The 21,234-nt window shown below is 54.2% G+C and overlaps 5 protein-coding genes across 5 annotated transcripts; 4 read left to right on the top strand and 1 right to left on the bottom strand.

Annotated features, from left to right (window-relative positions):
* Positions 1-239: 239 nt before the first annotated feature.
* On the bottom strand, positions 240-1,701 carry CCM_01049 (adhesion regulating molecule, putative; the record flags this gene model as incomplete). Its single annotated transcript, XM_006666207.1, has 4 exons — positions 240-789; positions 969-1,464; positions 1,519-1,594; positions 1,654-1,701. 4 exons carry the CDS (start codon positions 1,699-1,701, stop codon positions 240-242), a joined length of 1,170 nt encoding a protein of 389 aa, XP_006666270.1.
* Positions 1,702-2,146: 445 nt separating this feature from the next.
* Positions 2,147-3,174, top strand: CCM_01048 (elongation factor 1-beta; the record flags this gene model as incomplete). Its single annotated transcript, XM_006666206.1, has 4 exons — positions 2,147-2,186; positions 2,253-2,292; positions 2,511-2,887; positions 2,945-3,174. 4 exons carry the CDS (start codon positions 2,147-2,149, stop codon positions 3,172-3,174), a joined length of 687 nt encoding a protein of 228 aa, XP_006666269.1.
* Positions 3,175-3,814: 640 nt separating this feature from the next.
* Positions 3,815-4,565, top strand: CCM_01047 (DNA replication complex GINS protein PSF1; the record flags this gene model as incomplete). Its single annotated transcript, XM_006666205.1, has 2 exons — positions 3,815-3,841; positions 3,894-4,565. 2 exons carry the CDS (start codon positions 3,815-3,817, stop codon positions 4,563-4,565), a joined length of 699 nt encoding a protein of 232 aa, XP_006666268.1.
* Positions 4,566-10,622: 6,057 nt separating this feature from the next.
* On the top strand, positions 10,623-11,756 carry CCM_01046 (uncharacterized protein; the record flags this gene model as incomplete). Its single annotated transcript, XM_006666204.1, has 1 exon — positions 10,623-11,756. One exon carries the CDS (start codon positions 10,623-10,625, stop codon positions 11,754-11,756), a length of 1,134 nt encoding a protein of 377 aa, XP_006666267.1.
* A 3,599-nt stretch (positions 11,757-15,355) lies between these two features.
* On the top strand, positions 15,356-19,836 carry CCM_01045 (kinesin family protein (KipA), putative; the record flags this gene model as incomplete). Its single annotated transcript, XM_006666203.1, has 6 exons — positions 15,356-15,361; positions 15,954-16,061; positions 16,104-16,224; positions 16,589-16,852; positions 16,926-17,621; positions 17,672-19,836. 6 exons carry the CDS (start codon positions 15,356-15,358, stop codon positions 19,834-19,836), a joined length of 3,360 nt encoding a protein of 1,119 aa, XP_006666266.1.
* Between the last annotated feature and the right edge of the window lie 1,398 nt (positions 19,837-21,234).

Genomic DNA, 21,234 nt, shown 5'->3' with positions numbered 1-21,234 from the left:
GAATTGGTACGTGGGGCAATTGAAAGAAAGCATCAACCAGCTACAGTGGTGAATCCAGGTACCTAGTACTAGTACCTAGGTACCTTCCTACCTCCAGATATATCTAGGAGGTAGGTATGCCTTACCCATACGTTTGATTAACTTCAAAATTCATTGCCCATAGTTGCGTACGTCTATTTTAATAAGACAGCTACTATAGCTAAGAAACCTCGGTGTCTACCGAACAAAGAAAGTCGTTCCTAATCCTGCTTCTCCTTGGCTGACTTGATGACACCATCAACAAATGCCTTTATAGCATGGCCGCCGCCTAATGGCATACCACCTTGCTGAATGTAGCCACCGTTTTCAACATTGACCCCAAGGGCGTCAGCGATGGTGGGCAATCCACCATCTCGCAGAGCCATTGTCAGTGTTCCAAGGGCCTGGTGGAACTGAGGGCTACGCAGCACTCTTGTGATCAAATCTCGCTTCTGGGCGGTGGACAACGCTGTCTTGGCCGCCTCAACAGCCGTTTGATCGGGCTCTGCTGTGCTGCTATGAGCTATTGGGGCGTCGGCAGCCATGAGAATAATTGACGGCGGCAGGTAATTGAGAAGAGAGTCCAGGAAGCATTCAGATGCTTCAGTCACCATGGGAATCGTCATCGGAGGTGGCAGAAGATGGTTGAGATAAGGGTATGGTAAATCAGCGTGCTGTCTCTGTACTGAGTTGTTTCTGAGGTTGGTCCCCGAGATGGAGCTCAAGAATCTTTGAACGGCAGCACTCGCATCTGTTGCTTCATTTGAGGCTCTAGAACGACTGTTAGCAAGGATTACATTAACGCGCGAGGGTTTAGACAATTTTTTACGCCGATTGCATTTCATCTTTGCCCCAGAGGAAAAAATAATCTATTATTACGTCCTGGCCAAGCAAAGTATGTCGTTTCCGGCGTGAATGGGCAATGTTAAGAGAATCAAGAATGGACCTACGCTCTCGCACCGTCGGAGCCGCCTTCTCGCGCTTCTTCGCCCTCTTCTCTGACATCTCCTCCTGTGGCGCCAGCACCGGCACCGCCACTGCCGTGACGTTGACGGGATGCTGAGCCCTGACCCTGGACGTCTTCCATAGTTTCGTCGTCGTCGTCCGGGCTGTTCATGTTGCGGAGATATTCGACCTCTCTCCAGGTATTCAGATCTTCGCCCTGCAAGATACGGTTCACAAGATCTCCCACCTCGCGGTCGCGTGTGCTCAAGTAGCCAGCGTCGGTGCCGCTGCCCTGAGGTTTTGACTGTAGCCAGAACAGATAGCGCTGTGAGGAGGACGCAAACTTGAGGACGAAAATGCGGCCATTTGTCTTAGAAGTCGGCTGGGCCGTTGCATCGTACTCGTACGGAACAAAGGTGCCGTCCGTGGGCACCATGACAAGCTCGAGCTCGGCTTCATCGACATGTGTGTCACGCAGTCGCCAGCAGAATTTAATGAGCTCTGCAGCCGGGGTCAGTGGCGTGCATCATCAGTCGCAGTTTTACGCTAGCGTACCATCTTCGTAGTGGAGGGAAATGTATCCAGGCTCTGGTAATGGCTTCACCTTGTACGGACGGCTTGAGCCGGTCGTCTGAAGCGGCAATCGTTAGCAACCAACAAAATAAAGGCTTCTCGGGCGCAGGGACACACGTCGACCTCACAACGGCCCGCCTTGAAGATGACGAGTTCTGTGACCATGATTGCGGATGATTGCCGGAGGGGGGTTCGCAGAGGAAGCTATCGGCACGATGCTTGGGAAAGATGCAGGATGGTGGTTGATGTTTCCACGCGATGAGTCTGGCAGGTGGTGCCCAGAGAAGCGGGTACCTTGTACATAGGTAGGCTACAGCTCCTCTTACGTAGATGGAGCTCTTAGTAAGTTGGTAACAAGGCAAGGTTCTAGAGAGGCCTGAGCGACGGCCACCACTGCAAACGGCAGCGGCCCGATATTTATCCCGACCAACCCAAACTGGTGCACCCTGCACGCTCCACGTTGAGCCACAAGTGGCCCCTCGCCAGATTGTGGTTAAAAAAAAATCCTCAACCCCACCTACCACATCGACCAGACAACCACCTCCTCCTATTTCTTCTCCTCAAACCCTCGTCAGTTTTTCGACTCGACTCTCTCTTCTTCACAATCAAAATGGGTTTCGCTGATCTTCTCACCGATGCTGGAGCTACCAGTATGTCCCTTGATGCAGTGCTCAGCGTTTAATTACACCGCTTCAGCCGCTGACCATGATTGCCAGTGCTCAACAACTGGGTTGCTACCCGCTCCTACATCGTAGGGTAAGTCTTTTGTCGCCTTGCTGGCCTTTTCTTCCGTTCCCGTTTCGCATTACATGATGAGAACAATTGGTCCGTGTTTCGGAGGCGGACTCAAGACCCGCCGACAGACGAAAAAACCAGCAGAAATGCATCTCTGAACAATGTCCAACGCAACCCATTGCATTGCCCAGCAATCGTCTAGAAGCTTGCAGACGAAAAATGCTGACAGAACACTACAGCTACGGCCCTTCGCAGGCTGATGTTGCCGTCTTCAAGGCCTTCAGCACCTCCCCTGCCGCCGACAAGTACCCCAACGCCGCTAGATGGTACAAGCACATTGCCAGCCACGAGAGCGAGTTCGCTACTCTCCCTGGTGACCCCTCCAAGGCGTACTCTACTTACGGCCCTGAGTCTGCGAATCTCACCATCAACCCCGCCAAGGCTGCCGAGGCTGAGGACGATGACGATGTCGACCTGTTCGGCTCCGACGATGAGGAGGAGGATGCCGAGGCCGCCAAAATCCGTGAGGAGCGCCTCGCTGCTTACGCTGAGAAGAAGGCCCTCAAGCCCAAGACCATTGCCAAGTCTGTTGTCACCATGGACGTGAAGCCCTGGGGTATGTTGAACAAGCATTGCTACAAAGGTGTAATCTAAGTGCTAACAATATGATCAGATGACGAGACCGACATGGTTGCTCTCGAGGCTTCTGTCCGTGGTATTGAGAAGGATGGTCTGGTCTGGGGTGCTTCCAAGCTTGTTGCCGTTGGTTTCGGTATCAAGAAGCTCCAGATCAACCTCGTCGTTGAGGACGACAAGGTCTCCCTGGACGAGCTCCAGGAGCAGATCCAGGACTTTGAGGACTACGTCCAGTCTACAGATATTGCTGCTATGCAGAAGCTGTAATTGTTTTTGCTTGCCTGCAGGTACAGATGTAATGATGCATGATGGGTGGGACATGATGACTCGGACGAATTGATGCCTAATGACTTGGGCTAGGGATGCGGGGTCCGGCTACGACAACAAAAATAAAAATCAAAACCATTACATTTTCATAGACTGCACAAAAAAATAAAAATAGACAGCTACCTCTAACGGGTTGTTCGCAGTGGATAAATGTCGCCTGTTGCGTTTTCGACTCGGCGCAGTAGTTCCCAGATGTCGGCGAGTTGAGGCGCTTTTTCAGATTGTGGGTAGTTATTAATACGTGCCGCTCAGGCTGTAAATTATAGCCAGGCGCAGGGTTGCATATGTACACTGGGGAGTTCCCTTATAGCCATTTGACGAGGACCTCATGTATTAGTTGCTTCCCTTTGGTTTATTACCATGAGCCTATTCTTGGAGGATTGCAGACAAACCAGTGTGGCCAAAGTTGCGCATGTCAATGGCGGGGTCATGTCATGGAGAGCTCCGACTTTGGCGGGGTATTTAAGACACTGATTGGCAGACGCGTGCCAGTGGCAGCTCGGCGCGGTTCCGCCCAAAGCTGGAACCTCGTGGCTCCTTCATCACCCTGCCATGCTTTTACATCTGACAATACGCCACGATGTACGGTGAAACCGGGGCTAGATTGGTACGTTTTTGCGCCGTCATCAAAGCAATGCTTCTTTCCGCCGTTTCGAAAGGCTGACCCCCGAGGGCGCGACCACCAGGTGCAACACGCCAAGCGCATGCAGAACCTATCGCACCTGCCGCCGTACCTGCCCGAGATGGTGCGCGACGTGACGCGCGAGGTTCGGGGCCTGGAAAAGGACGTGGAAGAGCTGCTTCAGCCCTTCCATGGCTCGTTTGACCCGGCGGCGAACCAGGCGTTGGCGTGCACGCTGCTGGTGAACCACCTGTCGATGCGGCGCAACAAGCGGTGCCTGCTGGCGTACCACCGCACGCGGACGGACAAGCTGGAGGAGATTGTCTGGAGCGGCGCCGATGTCGCGGACCTGTCGAGCCAGCAGGTGCGCGACCGGGGCGGCGGCGGTGGCGGCGGTGGCGGCGGCGACAGCGACGACGAGAGGCTGCCAGTGACGGTGGGCGAGGGGCGGACAAGCAGCCTGAGCCCGCAGGAAGAGGACTACGTGCGGCAGTACAGTGACCTACTGGCGGCGTACAAGGGGCATTGGACGGATGTCGATCTCACGGGGAGTCTGGAGCCGCCGCGGGAGTTGTTCATTGACGTGCGCGTGCTCAAGGCAGCGGGTGAGATACAGACGGAATACGGGTGGGTTTTTGTCCTTTGCTGGCTGGCTCAGGTGCAGGTTGAGAAACGGCGTTCCCTGATTAACTGTGATGCAGTGCGATAAACTTGACAAGGAATAGTCAATTCTTTGTCCGGCAGGGCGATGTGGAAAGACTGATTGCGCAAGGGTATTTACAAAAGATCGGTTAAGGGACGCGGGAGGGGAGCGAAAGCAAGTATATTATAGTTTATCAATATCCTGGGTCGGAGTTTTCAATCTTGGGAAACCGATATCTTGATTTTGCGATTCAAAGACGTGGCGATTGTAGCCATGAAGTAAAGTCGGCCGTGCTAAAGCTGGTGTCGCCGAGCGGCCCATGGCGCGACAGCGATAGAAATCGGTGCAACACAACATGGTGATGCGATACAAGGGGGAAAATGACGGCATAATGCACAACATGGCTCACGTGAATTAGAAGATGACGATAGCCATGCAGTGCCAGGAAGAGGGCAAACACTTGGCTGACCTGCTTCTTGACGTGGTCAGTTCCACACGTCATTTAACGCTGCGATGACAGCACCCGAATCCTCGAGGGATGCGGGCCGTCATGTCCGACCAAATATATATCCGCGTAGTGAATGACACGCCTGCAGCTGTTGAGTTGGCTACCTACTTGGGGCTGGCTCTATGAGCGTTGCTTCCTTGATGATTGCCGCCGCCAAGCAGCGATTGCGATTACTCCACAAGCTCGCCCCAGGCGACAGATAAAAGCGCACAATCAGCGCATAAGACGCGTGCGTGGCTTAACTTAAATGCCACTATCAATGCCGATTGAGGGGGGTATGTATGTACCGAGGGTATGCTTATCTTACAGGGCAGCCAGGTGTTGTACATAGCCAACAAAGCTCCAATTCCATCAGCCGTGTGGACGAACTCTTGTGATGAATGCGTGGGTGTCCCTGGGTTGCCTTTTTTTTTTTTGCTATAGTTACGGAGTAACTAGGTACTTTGTACACCCACTGTACATGGCGAATCCAATACTTGGACGCAGCGGGGTCTGTCTGGGGCAAAGCTGCATATCACGTACATGTGGGCGCTGCACCGGAAACGATAGCGGCCTTTGCAATGGGCTTTGGTGCAAAATCGCCAATCATTCGGCATCCATTTCCATTTGGCAACGGGCGGACTCACCAGACTCCACTGTTCAATGTACCTGGTAGCATTTAGTTAGTGGCTGCAGCACCTCGACAATCATATTACTACAAATGAGAGACCGGAGGAACTACTCACGTACAGGGGACTGTTTCGTATAAGTTCCAAAAAAAAAACCGATAAAAAAATGCCACTTAGTCCATCTCGACATTATATACCTAGGTATAATATCTTGTTCGCTACGCACTTTCCCGCTACTCTTCTCGTTCATACTCTTGTCCTTATCTTTCAGCCTCCACCAACAGATTCGGCTCCCCCGCCCTAGTTCAGCGCTAAACTCCACCTGGAAATTGGAGTTCATTGAAAGCAAGGTCTTCCGTCCAAGCTCGAAGAAATCCTCCCGTTTGCACATGCAGCATTCGTCGTGAGGGCTTACTCCTTCTTCTCATTGTTGTCGAATCCTCTCTCTTCAATCACATTAGCATCCTCCCTGGACTTCAAGAATGGCAACTACTTCAACGCTGTAGCCCGAGCCTCCGAAACCCCCCCCCCCCCTTCCTCTTACACCCTGTGTCGTCTGCCGCATGCGATCAGCGCCACGACAGGCCCGCCGTCGACACTCCCAGGCTCAGGCTTGAAGCTGCGCCAACGACCCAGCGCTCTTTTGGAAAACATGTCCAATTCCGCCTCGGGTTTCTCCTCTTGGAGGAAGAGGGCATCCAGTGTATCGTCTTCGCAGGCAGATTTGGCGCGCACCATCACCAATGAGTCCCAGGCGAGCTCCCAACCCATGGCCATGCCGCCAGCGCTCTCCTCCTCCCTTTCCAGCCAGGCGCACCGCGAACCTATTCGGTCTTTTATTCACGGCGTATCACACGACCACCTGGGTATGTTGCACACAGTCTCCATTGACAGAAATTTCCTGTGCAACCTCATCGTTGCGTGTCGCGTGTTCCCGGACTAACTCGGCGTAGCTCCAGTAGACAGCCTCCAGAATGCTCGCACAGTTCGTGAAGATACAGCCGAATTGGCCAATTACTTTCTTTCCGACGGCTCCCAGCGCGCCCGGGCCTTGATTCAGCGCTCGCGATCCTCCGTCCACGACGTCTTTCCCGCCGAGGAAGACGCCGCCGATTGTGTACCTGACGTGCGACACAGCTCCCCTGCGATACCGGAGGTCTCAGAGCCCGCCTCGCCGGGTGAGAGCACCGAACGGCCAGCAAACGACGATGCCCCCGGGCCATCCGTCTTGGCCAATCTCCTCAAGCGGGCATCTCCACCAGACACAGACGCTGAGACCACGCCCAAAGCTGAACGTTCCAAATCGATCGCTTCCGAGACACTGCCTGCGGCTAAAAGCAGCGAGGCTGTCAGCGCTCCCAAGTCCGCATTCAAGGTTCCCACGATCGAGGAACCGGTCACGGAACGCACACCTCTACTTTCTGTCTCCTCCGAATCCAGCTATGAAGCAGAGACTACCCTCGAGGGTCAGCAGCATCCAGCAAAGCACAATTGGTTCGGCAAGGTTTGCGAGCAAACCCAGGAGGTGAAATCCGGCTTCATGCACGGCGTCAAAATGGCAACAAATCCAACCCGATGGAACGGCAAAGCCGTAGCGCAGCAAGTTTTCATAGAGCCGCTACAATGTCTGCCTGCTGTCACCGTGGGCCTTCTTCTCAACATTCTTGATGCTTTGTCCTACGGCATGATTCTCTTCCCTCTCGGCACACCTCTGTTCTCTCACTTAGGATCTGCCGGAATCTCCATTTACTACGTGAGCACCATCATTTCGCAGCTAGTCTTTTCGACTGGCAGCATCTTCAAAGGCGCCGTCGGCTCCGAGCTGATCGAGGTCGTCCCATTCTTCCACCACATGGCGCAGAAGATTCTCGACATTGTCGGCGAGGAAAACCCAGATGCTGTGATTGCGACCACAATTGTTGCCTATGCCATCAGTTCCATGGTGACTGGGCTCGTCTTTTACCTCATGGGCAAATTCAAATTTGGCTTCATGGTCGGCTTCATTCCCCGTCATATTTTGATCGGCTGCATCGGTGGTGTCGGCTATTTCCTAATTTCCACTGGACTCGAGGTGTCAGCGCGTCTTGATGGAAACATCAAGTACGATCTCGACACCTTTAAGCAACTTACGCAACCGGAGACGGTACTGCTTTGGATCTTTCCATTGGTCCTCGCCATTATCCTGTTCTGGGGCCAGACAAAAGGAATTTCAAAGTATTTCCTGCCTCTCTTCATTCTCGCCATTCCCATCGTCTTCTACATTTTCGTCACAGCCATTGATGCGCTCGAGACTGACAATCTTCGCGACCAAGGCTGGATCTTCCGGGGGCCACCCCCAGGAGAGCCTTGGTGGTATTTTTACACTCTTTACAGTCAGTTGCCCGCATCTCTCGATATGGAAAGATCGCTAACGTTTGCGCAGAATTTGATCTTGTCCAGTGGAGTGCCATTATCCAGGTAGTTCCTGCCATGCTCGCCCTGACCTTTTTCGGCATCCTCCATGTCCCTATTAATGTGCCTGCTTTGGCCCTCAACACTGGCGAGGACAATGCAGACCTAGATCGAGAATTGAAGCTGCACGGATACTCCAACTTCATTTCCGGCTGCATGGGAAGCATCCAGAACTACCTGGTCTATGCCAATACTGTATTTGTGATCCGATCTGGTGGAAATCGGCGCCTGGCTGGGTATATGCTGGCGGCGCTAACATTTGCTGTTATGCTCATTGGACCAAGCATGATAGGTTACATTCCCGTCATGATGGTTGGTACTCTCATTTTTGACCTGGGCTTTGAGCTGCTGCTGGAAGCCGTTTGGCTCCCTCGCAAGAAGCTCAAGCTTGCAGAGTACCTTACGGTTATTGTGATTGTATTGGTGATGGGCATCTACGACTTTGTCGTCGGTATCGGTGTCGGGATTGTTCTCGCCTTTGCATCGCTCGTCATTCAAACGTCCAGAGTCTCTGCTATCCGTGCGACCTTTGACGGCGACGTCGTCTCTTCGACGGTTCGACGCAACCCTTCGCAGCATCACTATCTGAACCGTGTCGGCCAACAGACCTACATCATCAAGCTGACCGGATACCTGTTTTTTGGCACGATTGTCAGTGTCGAAGAGAAGATCCGAGGTCTTCTCGACGATGCGGCCTTTGCCAGTCGCCCCATCAAGTTTTTGATTCTGGACTTGTGGCACGTGAGCGACCTGGACTATTCCGCTGGCGAAGCATTCAACACCATTACCCGACTTTTGGACAAGAGAGGAGTCCTACTCATCCTCAGTGGCGTCGACGCGTCCTCTCAGCTCGGCCGGAACCTCCGCGCGGTGGGCATTGGCAGCGGCAAGATTGAAGTCATGATGCTGCCCGACCTCAACTCGGCGCTTGAGTTCTGCGAAAACGAATTCCTCAAGACGCTATACGCCAGCCAGGACGCCATCAACTCCCCCGAGCGCGTCCCAACCGCCAATCTCGACGTCCCGACCGCCGGATCCTCGTCCACACCGCAGCTGTCCTCGTTTGACCCGCCCTTCAATTCGCCGCGCCAGACGCACCTGGTGCACGCCGCGCAGCAGGCGCTGCACACGACGGCGACGCAGCGCCCGCCCAAGTGGCAAAGCTTCAACGAGCCGCTGCGCCTCATGCTGCAAATCTTTCAGGGCCTGAGCGACAAGAATGAGGACTTTTGGTTCCCCGCCGCCACGTCTTTCCAGCGCCGTGCGTACGCGGCCGGCACCACGCTCTTTCGCCGCGGCGAGCCTGCCACCGGCTTCTACCTGCTCGAGCGCGGCATCCTGCGCGCCGAGTATGACTTGCCGCAGGGCTGGCTGTGCGAAAACATCGTCGCCGGGACCACGTGTGGCGAGCTACCGTTCTTCTCCGAGACGAACCGCACGGCCACGGTCACGGTGGAAAGGGACTGCGTCGCCTGGCTGATGAGCCGCGATGCGTGGGAGCAGCTGCAAAAGGAGAGGCCGGATATCGCGGGCGAGCTGCTGCGCATCTCGCTCAAGCTGACGACGGAGCGCATGAGTTCGATTACGTCGTACATTTTGACCACGGCTGGGTAATTAATGGAGGGGGGTACAAATACGGTTGTTTGGAAACGGGGGGGTATCTTTGTTTTTTATTATCGCGAAGCAACACCATATTTTGCCAGCCATGTGGCACACAATCATAGCCTTGCATTCCAGCCAAATTGAATACTGTAATTATAGTGGTATTTTTCCAGGTATATTTATTTATCTTTGATATATATGTGAGCAGGTCGTACCACGGATCTGAGCCCCATATTCTCTGATGATGCGCAGACAACGGCTTTCAAACATGCCACACACCCTGTGTCGCATTACATGTGAGCTCTGTCGGCGGGCACCTCGGCCGTCTCAAAATACTCGGCGACAATGTCCAGCACCCACGGCCCCGCGACGCGCGAGACGCCGACAAGCTGGTCCCAGAGCCTTCTGCCCGGTCATCGAGCGAGCGGTGCGTGACGTCGGGCGGCGTATCAGCACATGTGATGCGGCCCAATGGAGGCGCACCATTTTCGCCCGTGTCGTCGATGCCGGTGGCGGTGCCCTCGTTGGCGTGTGTATGGTGAGGACTAGGATCGAAAAAAAAAAATTATGGCTGCTGGCAAGTAAAGAAGCTTGTCGTTGACGAGGGCGAGGGACTGTCGATGTTGGACGTTGGCACGCTAGCGCGACGGAGTGCAGACTTGCAGGGTAGGGAATTATTCATCGAGTGTTGCTTTCAAAGTCTGCTTCGACAACACCAACATTCCGCTGCGCCACGGTGCCTCCGTGACCTTATTCTGCCTCTTTCATCACTTCTTGTATACTTATCGGATGGTGACGTCTTTTCTTCTCACGACAAGTCTAATATCCCGAGGTAGCGTGACCAATTTGCCACTCGGGCTCACCACCGACGACGAGCAGATACAACTTGCTCGGGAGTGATGCTCCCACTTGAGAGTTCAAGCGCCAGACAAAATAGTTTTTCACACATTCACGATGCCAAAGAGCCTACACTCTATACTGGGCGGCGGGAACCGCGTCAGAAAGCCGTCGCGCCCACCCGCCAGCGCGCGGCCGTCCTCTGCGACCAGCACACCATCATCCTCACCGCGCAAGAGGCCTGCTGCCTCCCAACCACGTCAGAAAGCGGACGACGACAACGAACTCTTCCCCGACAGGCTCGAAGACGCTGGTATTGCCGTCCTCCTCGCCACGGAGCTCACCCTGCGTGATGTCGTCCAAGCGATGCGACACATTCGCGCACACCAGTTCACGGCCGTCCCAGAGACCGGCTTTTCATCCACGCGACGCACCGCACTGCTTCGGCACCAGGCCACCATGCCGCCGCTCATCACTACCGGCCACGTACACGCCATGCTCGCGCGCGGCGGCCCGACACGCGTCGAGCGCGAGATCGCAGAGCTGATCGGCCGGGGTGCCCTGCGTCGCGTGCGCGTGGAACGCCGGGGCGCCGCCGGCGAGGCCCTCATTGAGACGCCTCTACTTCTCGGGATGCTGCGCAACAGCAGCAGCGTATCGGCGGCGACGACCGAGGCCTATGTGCGTGTCTTGGCGGCGCGCCCGACGGCGCAGACGCTGGAACGAAGCGCGCTGCGCGACGAGCAGGCAGATGAACTCGTGCGCGCGGGGTTCTTGACGAGTGCCGCAACGAGAGCCGCCGGGCCGGCGACAACGCTGCACCAGCGGCCCGAGGACCGCACAACGCAGATGTCGATTCAGCGAGCGTCCGCCGCCGCGTCGGGCTCGCTGGGGGCGGTCGGCGGGCAGAATGCGCTGCACATGGCTGGCGGCAGTGGCAGCGGCGGTATGGGCGGGGAGAAGGAGGACGACTACTACCGCATCGCGGTGCCCGGACACGGCCGGCATCTCAAGCTCGCCGGGGCGGCAATGGACTGGCTGCGCGAGACACTTGGCCGCACGCGCTGGGGCGAGGGGACGGAAGGCTGGCTGCGGGAGCGCTTCGAGGGCGGCGGGCTGTACGGGCCCAGGTGGAAGGAGCTTCAGGGCGCCGAGTGGGCGTGGGTGCTGGGCGAGGCCGTCGGGCTCGGCGTCGTCGAGGTTTTCCAGACAGGGGCGGTTGGTCGCGGCGTGCGCGCCCTGGGAGGTTGAATTTGAATTTGAGTTTTTGGGACTCGATCATGAATGTTGTGGCTGCATTGTTGGTTTCGTGGTTATTTTGTAAGTTTCGTGGTTCCTGTGCTAGTTTCGTGTGTGATATAATACCCCCTATACCATGAGGTTCCTGGTCCCAATCCATACGGAGAGCTTCGCTGCCGCGCCGATTATTTCGGCATGCAGGAATTACATAGACATCGGAGATGACGAGAAGACGATGTTACATGTTATTAACATCGATGCAACACCAAAGTGCGACGGAGGATGTAAATGACGCAACAACCACCGCAAGGACGGGGAATAAGGACAAGGACTGGCCATGATGGGCAGGGATGGTGTGCGAAGACAGGCGGGCATATTGTGCACGGAAGCTTGGCCATGGCAGCACATCCTGTCATCCGATTGACCCTTCATCCCGGCAAGAATTAGTCCTTAGCAGAATGACTCTGTGACACTATTGATACGTTGCTCACGACAGACAGAAACGTTGACACAACTCCAACGAGCCGCGGTTGGAGTTATTACCAGGCGGACGGTGTGAATCATTCGGGATGATGAGAAGCTACACAGGGCATGCACAGGGCATCAGCCCGTTTGCCGGCTGGCCGGCGCAAGCTGCGCTACTGTGCTTCAGGTGACGCCAGTCAGGCGGGACCGCCACCGATGTCTGCTCCGGAAACTTTTTTGGGGTTTGCTCGTCTTTGCATTCGTGATGGGACGCAATCTGTGCCACTATGTTTCCAAAAACGTGGGGGACGACTCCATCCTGCAAGACATCTTCCTGTTTGATGAGCAACGAGGGGGATGTAAGTGCCGGGACTTGATACGACGTCGGCGCAGAAATGTGCTGTCGACTGTCGATCGCTAATGTAGAACAGCCCAGACTCAAGTCAGCCAGGCAAGGAAAGGGAAAAGCGCGCACGGCCATGAGGATAGTTGGCCGGCCGTACGATGCTGGGATGACAGCGGCATCAACAGGACCGTTGTGCAAAGCGTACAAAGTACGAATACATCACTCTGTACAGACTATATTACAGATGCAATTGTCAGTGTTTTCTGTAGCAGAGCGGGGACGTCAAGTCAGGCTTAATAAAAGTTTTGATGTTGACCTGGCCACATGTCGCCGTCCAAGTGGCAGGTGCCAACAGTTTATGCGCAGGCTTTGTTCTTGTTTTCGTTTAAAAGATTCGGCCTTATCATGAACATTGAGCAAGTTCTGTCCGTAGATGCACTGGCGATGCCGCGCTCGCACTGGAACATCGAATTTATAGTGAGGCTTGGGTAAGCGACTTGATGCTTGTCACAGCGGCGACCAGGGTGAAGACAAGACTGCCGGGGTCACTGAGCACGAGCTGTGGCACACTGGTGCTGTCGATTGAGGACATGGTTGTCGGTGCATGGCTATCCTCCTCCCCTGAGGCTCAGGCACCCGCATCTTGTGCTGCATATCCGAACGGATAGTCGTGCCGCATTAATTAGTGCTATACTAACTAGACCCGAGGTTATAAACGCCGCGACGAAGAGGTGACCATTGCAATAGCGTGCGAGTCAGGACTCAAGCCGCAGGAGTGCAGATGCAATTGCCTAAGAAGATCGGTACCTAGGCATTGCTCCTCAGTGGGGAGACTATCGCGGCCCCAGTGATGGGCAGCTAACACAAGATATGAATGGCAAATTTGGAAAGCAGCGGTGGGAGCCGGGGGTGGCGCATAAGACAGGGCCTGAAGCCTGAGCGGAAGACGGTAAGAGTGGGCAGCCAAGTCGGCATGGAGAAAGGCCTCTCTCTGTCGTACCTAATTATTGAGGATTGCCGACAGGAGACGAGGTAATTGCCTGTTTAAATCGCTGCGGGGAATGGAGACGCGACACCACAATGGCAGCGCTGGAAAATCCCTTGATGAAGACGTGACAGACGACGGATCTGGAGACTGGTGCTGGACGAATAAGCGTGCGTGTGTCTGAGCGCTGGAAAGAAAATTTGGCAGAGTGTGGAGCCCTGGCGTCGTGATCTTGGTGTGCAAGATTGCTCGGATGGGCAAGTTGATTGGCGAGGGATGACGGAGCTAAAACTGCGTGTTGGCGGTCATATGTAGTGCAATGTTGGGACGGAAGTCAGACCGAGGGTGATCTGTGCATCAGAACGGCTGCATGTCTCGGACGGGTTCATGGAGGCGTGTTTGTAGGGATGTGAAATGTTGGATGAAGGGCCGTTCGTTGCCTGTTGGTGGGCAATACCTAGGACGTGCCATGTGTTAGCAGTGCTTAGAGAAATATCTACCTATGTACTGGCGAGATAACTACCTCACTGATAACTGATGCGGATAGTAGACGAAGGCATCGGATATGTTGGATTGTTGGTACACTTTGGAAGAATACGACCTTGTCTAGCTCCGAGTCTGACGGCAGGCTCTCGTGCGGTTGCCGTATTTGACTAGCACCAAGCACCACTGGTTATACATTGTAGTACCAACAGGATGGTTGGAGCGGGAGAAAGCGGGCGTGATGGATCGAGTGCTGGTTAAGAAAAAAGCTGCTTGCTGAAACTTTGAAAGCGACTGTGACGAAAGGCGGTGATGCAGCGAACTACATGTCCTAGCGTCGGGCTAGTACAGGGAGGGGCGGGGCAATTGAAGAGCCTGGAGCCTGACAGCCAATGTTGGCACTCAGTCGTCCGTTAGCGAGAGCGACAATGATAAAGTGGCATTCGGCCCGCTCTCAGGGGCATTCGCTTCGTGTGGCGTCTGCTCAAAAGTCAAATCCATGGTACCTTTTACAGAGTAGTACATAGTAACTACGGATACGAATGAACTAGTTACCTTTTTAACTGGTGAAGCGGGGATCGTAGGCTGCACCACTGCTCAGTTCCGGGGTGCGGCCTGCAGCGACGACGTGCAGCGACGACGGGTCAGGGGTGCGGCAGCTGTGAAAAAGACAGATGCGCGGTGCATTGGGCTCTTCAATTCCGATAGGGCAGACTCGTGTCTTGCACAGCGCTGCAAGGGGCGAATTGGTCGGGAACATGCAACCACCGCCTCTACTGGTAATTACTATCCTGCAGTGTGATTGCGCCACTAGATTGCGGGAAGCTGCTGCTCGGGTTTTATTAGCCCAAATCGAACGGCCCAACCATGTTCGTTCCCCCTCAAAGTCTCGCTCGACTCGAACCCCCAATAGCGCAGGGCAGACCCCGGCACCGGCCCCTGATCTAGCCAAGAGGCGCAACCGGAGCAAGTTGTCGACTGCTGATTGTCCTGCTTCTTGAGTATCCCTGTTCATGGTAATTACGGTAATTAGAGGGTTGGTCCCCGGTAACCCCATCGCCAGTTGACCAGTCACCCAGTTACAACACGCTGCCTTGTGATGAAGGATGCTCCGAGTACTCCGTCTCATGCAGTTTTGTCGGAATTGCTCTCCTTTCTTTTCCATGTATGCATCAGCCGTCTGTCATCTATCGTTGGGTCTCCTGGTGCATTGATCGGAACCCGCTCAGTGTTCGACCCTGGCTCTTTCTCCTGCAGTTCTCATGCTCAAGCAAACAGAGTTTATTACTAAAGAAAATAAAGTGGTAGTCAAGTGGACATGATTGACCAGGGATGGCGGTAGGTCTGGTGCTAGGTGCCAAACAGGTACTTTCAGCTGCTGGCCTTCTGTGGCTTGCCGATTCTCTGCGCTCAGAAAAGACGCTAGCAGCCTCTAGGCCGACACTGTAAGGTGACGGAACAGTGGAGTGAGAGTCTGGAGCAGCCACTGTTGGCGCCTGTCAGGTACCCGCGCCACACCACCTAAACGGATGTCTTTCAGGTACCTTACAGGCACTGTAACTAGAGTCAACAGACAGGGGCTGCTTCACAGTTACTGGTACTGGTTGGTACTTCACCCCAAACACGTAACTCATTCGCCTCATCAAGCCCACTGCCACCCTACTTCTCCGCTGCAGACCTTCTCCTTGCCCTCTTCCGTGTAGGTACCTACCAGCAAGGTATTATCTGCCAAACCGTATCCGTACTCTTCCTCCCCTTCCCTCATCCTTTTCTCCCTTCCCCAGAATCACTACTTTTGCATCACCAATTCTCTTGACCCTTCTTTCCGTCGCATTCGCCTCTCCCGTTTCTTTTGCCGCCTGTTTCTCATCAAGGGTTGTGCTGAGACAACCTGTGCAAGCTCGCTTCTTAGCCACGCGCTCTGTGACAGCTGCTTTACATTCTTGGTAGCACGGCCCAACTAACCTACCTACCTACTACCTACCTCCTACCGACGTTTAACGACTGGAAAAAGAAAACCTCGTTACCACCCACTCCTGTATGTATGCTTCTTTTCTTTTCTCCTTGGTCAGCTTGCTAGTGCCCGAGACGCATGTCATCGATTCGTGCAATACTCTTTTGGTTTTGCTTCTGTGCGCCGCTGTCGTGCACACCAAGTCTTGCTCTGGCTGCATCCTCGCTGCAAGCCCTGTCTGGTCCTGGTAGGCAGAGGAGCAACACTACTTGCTGTTGACTCGGCCTCGACTCGCTGCTCCTCTCGCTTTTATCACCACCACCGGCAAAGGCCCCCTAGGCGACCTTGCGACCTTCATATTTTCCCTCTTGACTACTATTCTTGCTGCCGACATGTTATGCGTCCCGCTGCAGCGCCGGTCTAATACTAACAACCCCGTCTAGTTAGGTAGCGACTAGATCCATCAGCAGGCGACCACTTCACCGCCTCATAAGACATTCGCCTATAGTCCCGCCTAGGGGCTAGTCGATCATTGTTAAACAGGCTAACCAGCTCCTTCGCCTTTTTTTCTTTCTTTCCGGGCGCCAGCAGCTTTTCCCCTTGTGCGACAGACCAGCAGACGACGCTACCGACTCTGTGGCCGACGCTTCCTCCATCGACAGTTATTCATGGACTGCTCGTGCTTTTGAGCGCCAACCTCTCGTCTGCTTTGGGTTTGCAGTTGCATGTCGCTGAACAGCACCAAAGCTCGCCAACGGAGCCGACTCTCACATCATATACATATATAAATACCCACCACCGGAATGGCCACCACTCTGCCCCGCCCATCGCGGCCGTCAAACGGGCCGCCAAACATGGCCCTCCCGGCATTGCCAGTCTCAAAGTCCCGAAAATCCGCAGGAGGTGCCCTCACTGCTCCTCCATCGCCTTCCTCGAGTCCTGCTCCAGGAATTCCTCGGCCGTTTGGCGCAATCACCAACCCCACAACACCTCGTAGCGGCCTTCGTGCGCCGTCTATGAACTTGAATTCACCGACGCCAGCTCCGACGACCACGCTGCCCCAGCTAAAGGGACTTGCCACGCCCGTAAACGGTGCCGGCAAGACTTTGAGGAAGAGTGTTAGCATTCACTCTTTTCCTCACCCTCCCCGCGGAGAACAGCGATCCAGCAGTCTTCCTCCTAGCCCCTTGGCCAACGAAAAGACATCTCGAGGCCCTCGCAAGTCGAAGCTGCCGAAAGACTTGGCATCTCAGAGCCCATACGCACCCACCACACCTAGCCTGCTCAACGGCAGCGGCGAGGGCAAATCGATCCGCATGTCCGACGGCCTCATTAGTATTGGATCGCCGACGCAGAGCCGTAGCTCCTCGGCTCAGGACTCATATTCAACATCTGCCACCACATACGACGATCCAATGGAGACGTCAAATCAAAAGCCAGAGGATGGTGCCTCTACCCTCGAAAGCTCAACGGCCTCTGAGAAGCGATCGTCCAAATCCGAGGGCAAGGGCAACGTTGTTGTCAGCGTTCGCGTCCGTCCTGACGCCTCTGGAAAGGACCAGAATCCCGAGGGGGAATGGATGGTGGATGGACGCAAATCTTTGATATCATATAAAGGAAAAGAAGGAGGAGACCATACTTACGGTATGTTTGGCTGAACACGCGTCAACCAACCCTAACTAACATGGCCACAGACAATGTATTTACCACTCACGATAACAACTCCCGAGTATACGACCACATCGCAAAACGTCTTGTACGACGCGTCATGGAGGGCTACCACGGAACTGTATTTGCCTACGGCATGACCGGAACAGGCAAAACCTTTTCCATGCAGGGCACCGCCACGCATCCCGGTGTGATTCCCCTGGCCATTACCGACATTTTCTCCTATATCCGTGAAACTCCCTCGCGCGAGTTTCTCCTCCGAGTGAGCTACTTGGAGATATACAACGAGAGGATTCACGACTTGTTGAGCATGCCAGCAGGTGGTGGCGAACAAGAGGAAATCAAGCTGCGAGAAGACAGCAAGCGCGGCGTGTATGCTACACCGTTGAAGGAGGAGATTGTGCAGAGCCCTACGCAGTTGCTAAGAGTTATTGCTCGAGGCGACCAGGCCCGCCGAACAGCTAGCACGCAGTTCAACGCCCGCAGTTCGCGAAGTCATGCTGTCGTGCAAATTGTCGTCGAAAGCCGTCAGCGCCTGCCCGGCTCTGCCTCTGAGAGTCATAAGCGCTCTGGGATCCCTCCTGGCGGTGTACGTGTCTCAACGCTGAGCCTCATTGATCTTGCTGGTTCGGAAAAGGCCGCCGAATCCAAGGAGCGGCGGCAGGAAGGTGCGCACATTAACAAGAGCCTTCTCACTTTGGGAACTGTTATTGCCAAGCTCTCGGAGTGGAAGGACAAAGAAGGCAAAGGCAGTGACAAGGACGGCAAGCATCTGCCGTACCGCGACTCGAAGCTGACGAGATTGCTGCAGGGTGCACTTGCTGGTAACTCGTTAGTCAGTATTCTCTGTACCATTCAGATTGGAGCAGCCAATAGTGCAGCAGCCGCCAACAGCCATACAACGGAGACTCTGAACACGCTCAAATTCGCGAGCAGAGCAAAGAACAGCATCGTAAGCCATGCCAAGAAGGCAGAAGAGGCTCTTGGTTCTGGAGGCGAAGGTGGTGCTAGAGTGTTACTGGAGCGTTACCGCATGGAAATTGTGGATCTTCGACAGCAGCTGGAAGCGCAATCCAAGAAGAAGAGGAAGCAGGGCAAGGGCGATGAGGATACCACGGAAAGAGACCGTGATGAGGAGCAAGAGAGAGTATTTGAGATTGAGGCCGCCGAGAGACGTGAGGAGCAGATGCTGGAGATGCAGCTCGCGCGCACAGCCCTCAAAGAACGTATCGACCACCTCAACCGTCTCATTTTGAGCTCGAAATCGATTGGAGTGAACTCGAGTGGCTCGCTGAGTTCGCTTAGCCAGTATGCCAGATTCTCCCAACTGTCTCTGACGGGGTCCGTTCGATCGTCCATGACGACACCAAGCGGCGGACGCGACTCGTTTGGAGGTCGAGAGTCTCTAGGTGGACGCGATTCCTTCGCAGGGCGTGACTCGCTCGGCGGACGTGAATCTTTGCTTGATCGTACGACGTCGGTTACTTCATCATCGACGATAGGAAGACGCTCGAACGGAGTGCAGAGACTGAGCGGCGATGGTGTGACGGAGGAAGATAGTATGGGCGAGTTTGGAGATGGCAATGCGTCGCTTACGGCCCAGAACCATGCACTTCAGGCGGATTTGGCGGACAAGAACCGGTACATTGCGACCCTGGAGAAGCGACTGCTCCAAGCTCGTCGTGCGAGCTCGTCAAGAACGTCGGTGGGTCTGTCAGCACCGAACAAGGGCATCATGGTCGGAGAAGATCACAGCGTGTCGGCGGTGCTCCGAGAGAAGGACTCTGAAATCGCAGATCTTCGAGCCAGGCTTGATGACAAGGACCGCATGCTGGCAGCTCTGCGCAGCGCAGCACGGTCACGCGATACGGCTGATGCATCTGCCGAGGTACGATTCTCAAACCCCGAGGTAGAAAGAGTCGCGACGGAGCAAACGCCGACGAAAAGTCAGGGCCGACGGACGAAGAGCGTGGATGAAATGAATAAGATGCTGGAGGAGATGATCCAAGACCGGGTGGAGAGCGGGCAGATTGTTAGAGGCATGCGAGGCAGCGTGCGACTACCACCCGGGACGAAGTTGGATGTCATGGGAGAGGAGTCTAAGTATCTGGAGCCTCTCCGCCAGACACCGTCTCCGATTGAGGCAGTGCCGAGAGTGCCCACGGGTCCAGGTGTTGGCGAGGCCCTGTGAGAAAGAGGCATCGGAGAAGAGTTATTTTAAATGGAAGACGGCGGCTTGGCAGGCGGATTTGGCGTCGATGTGTATTATGGTGGTTTCATTGCGTTTTATGCGCAGCTTATGCGGATGACGGTCCCTGCAGAGCTTTGTCTCGATTCTATTTGTTTCGTACTTGGAAGCTTCTTTTTTGGGTTTGCTTTAGCGGAAACGGATGACGGTTGCTATTATTTGTTTAATCGTTTGATTACGGGATACCCATATTTTACGTCGAGTTCTTTTTTTCTTGTTGATTGGCTGAATCTTTGATTTATTGGCAATACGGTTAGAAAGGGAGATGGTAATAGTGTAAGAGTAGTCCTGTTGCATAAAGAGATCAAGTACACATTTCCCAGTTATGACGATGATGTGAGTAAGAGTAGAGAAGTTGGGTGACGTTGGATCTACAAGGACGTGGGTTGAAGATGTCGTGATAGTGAGTGGCCGGCGATCAAACAGGGATGTGATGCGAATTGCTGAGTGCCTGCAGGGTCTGGGGTGATGATACAGGGAATGTAAGAAAGATGGAGATGAGGGTATAGCGAGACTGTTAGGTCTTTAAGCTGGGTACAACACGACAACAATGGTTTACGAAGATAATTCGTAGTTCTGAGGCATGTGGGCTGATTTGAGCAGGAAGATGCTGGGGAGATGTGCACGGGTCGGTTTCATGCTTGGCCAACGCCACCGCAAGGTGTGTATCCGTAGGACATACTAATTAATTATTAAATAACAATGTTCTGGGTATGAGATTGTAGCCGATCTGACGAGAGCGTTTTGGGTGGTGGATGCGCGCACGGATATGGAACTCAGTAGAGTATGGCTTGCATATGGCTTGCATGCGGGCGGTTGTGCGTTTGTTTCGGTCTCTCCTTCCGCCTTGTTTGTTCCAGTCTCTCTAGTCTGAACATTATAGTTCGACGTCTGAATGGGACCACTTGTGTTGAGTTGTCGGCATAACAAGTGCTACTTGATTTGATGCCTTTTGCCGCATACGTAAAGGCGATGCATTTCCGATGGATGTCACGACACCATGTCAGCAAGGTTGCATGCAGGCAGGCAAGCAGGCTATGTACTACGGGCGATGGAAAGTTCAGCCAGTGGGGATGCAAGGAAAGAATAACTACAGCATGGTTAACTTGTTTTTTTTTTTTTAAAAAAGGAAAAAAGGAAAAAAAGTCAAATCATGGAACGAGGGCCTTAGCATTGGCTCCACCAATCCAATCGAGGAGGGGCGGGAAAAGGGAGCTGAAGGTGGATGTGTGCGCTGAAGATAGTTTGACGGGAAAAGGACGCTACGGGGGAGCAGATGGGGAAAAAGGAAAGAAAAAAAAAACAGTGGAAAAGAAGAGTGCAAGATGCATGAAAAGACTG

Source organism: Cordyceps militaris (assembly GCF_000225605.1).
Source record: "Cordyceps militaris CM01 unplaced genomic scaffold CCM_S00001, whole genome shotgun sequence".
In the NCBI taxonomy this organism is placed as follows: domain Eukaryota; kingdom Fungi; phylum Ascomycota; class Sordariomycetes; order Hypocreales; family Cordycipitaceae; genus Cordyceps; species Cordyceps militaris.
This window is presented reverse-complemented; position numbering and strand designations above follow the sequence as displayed.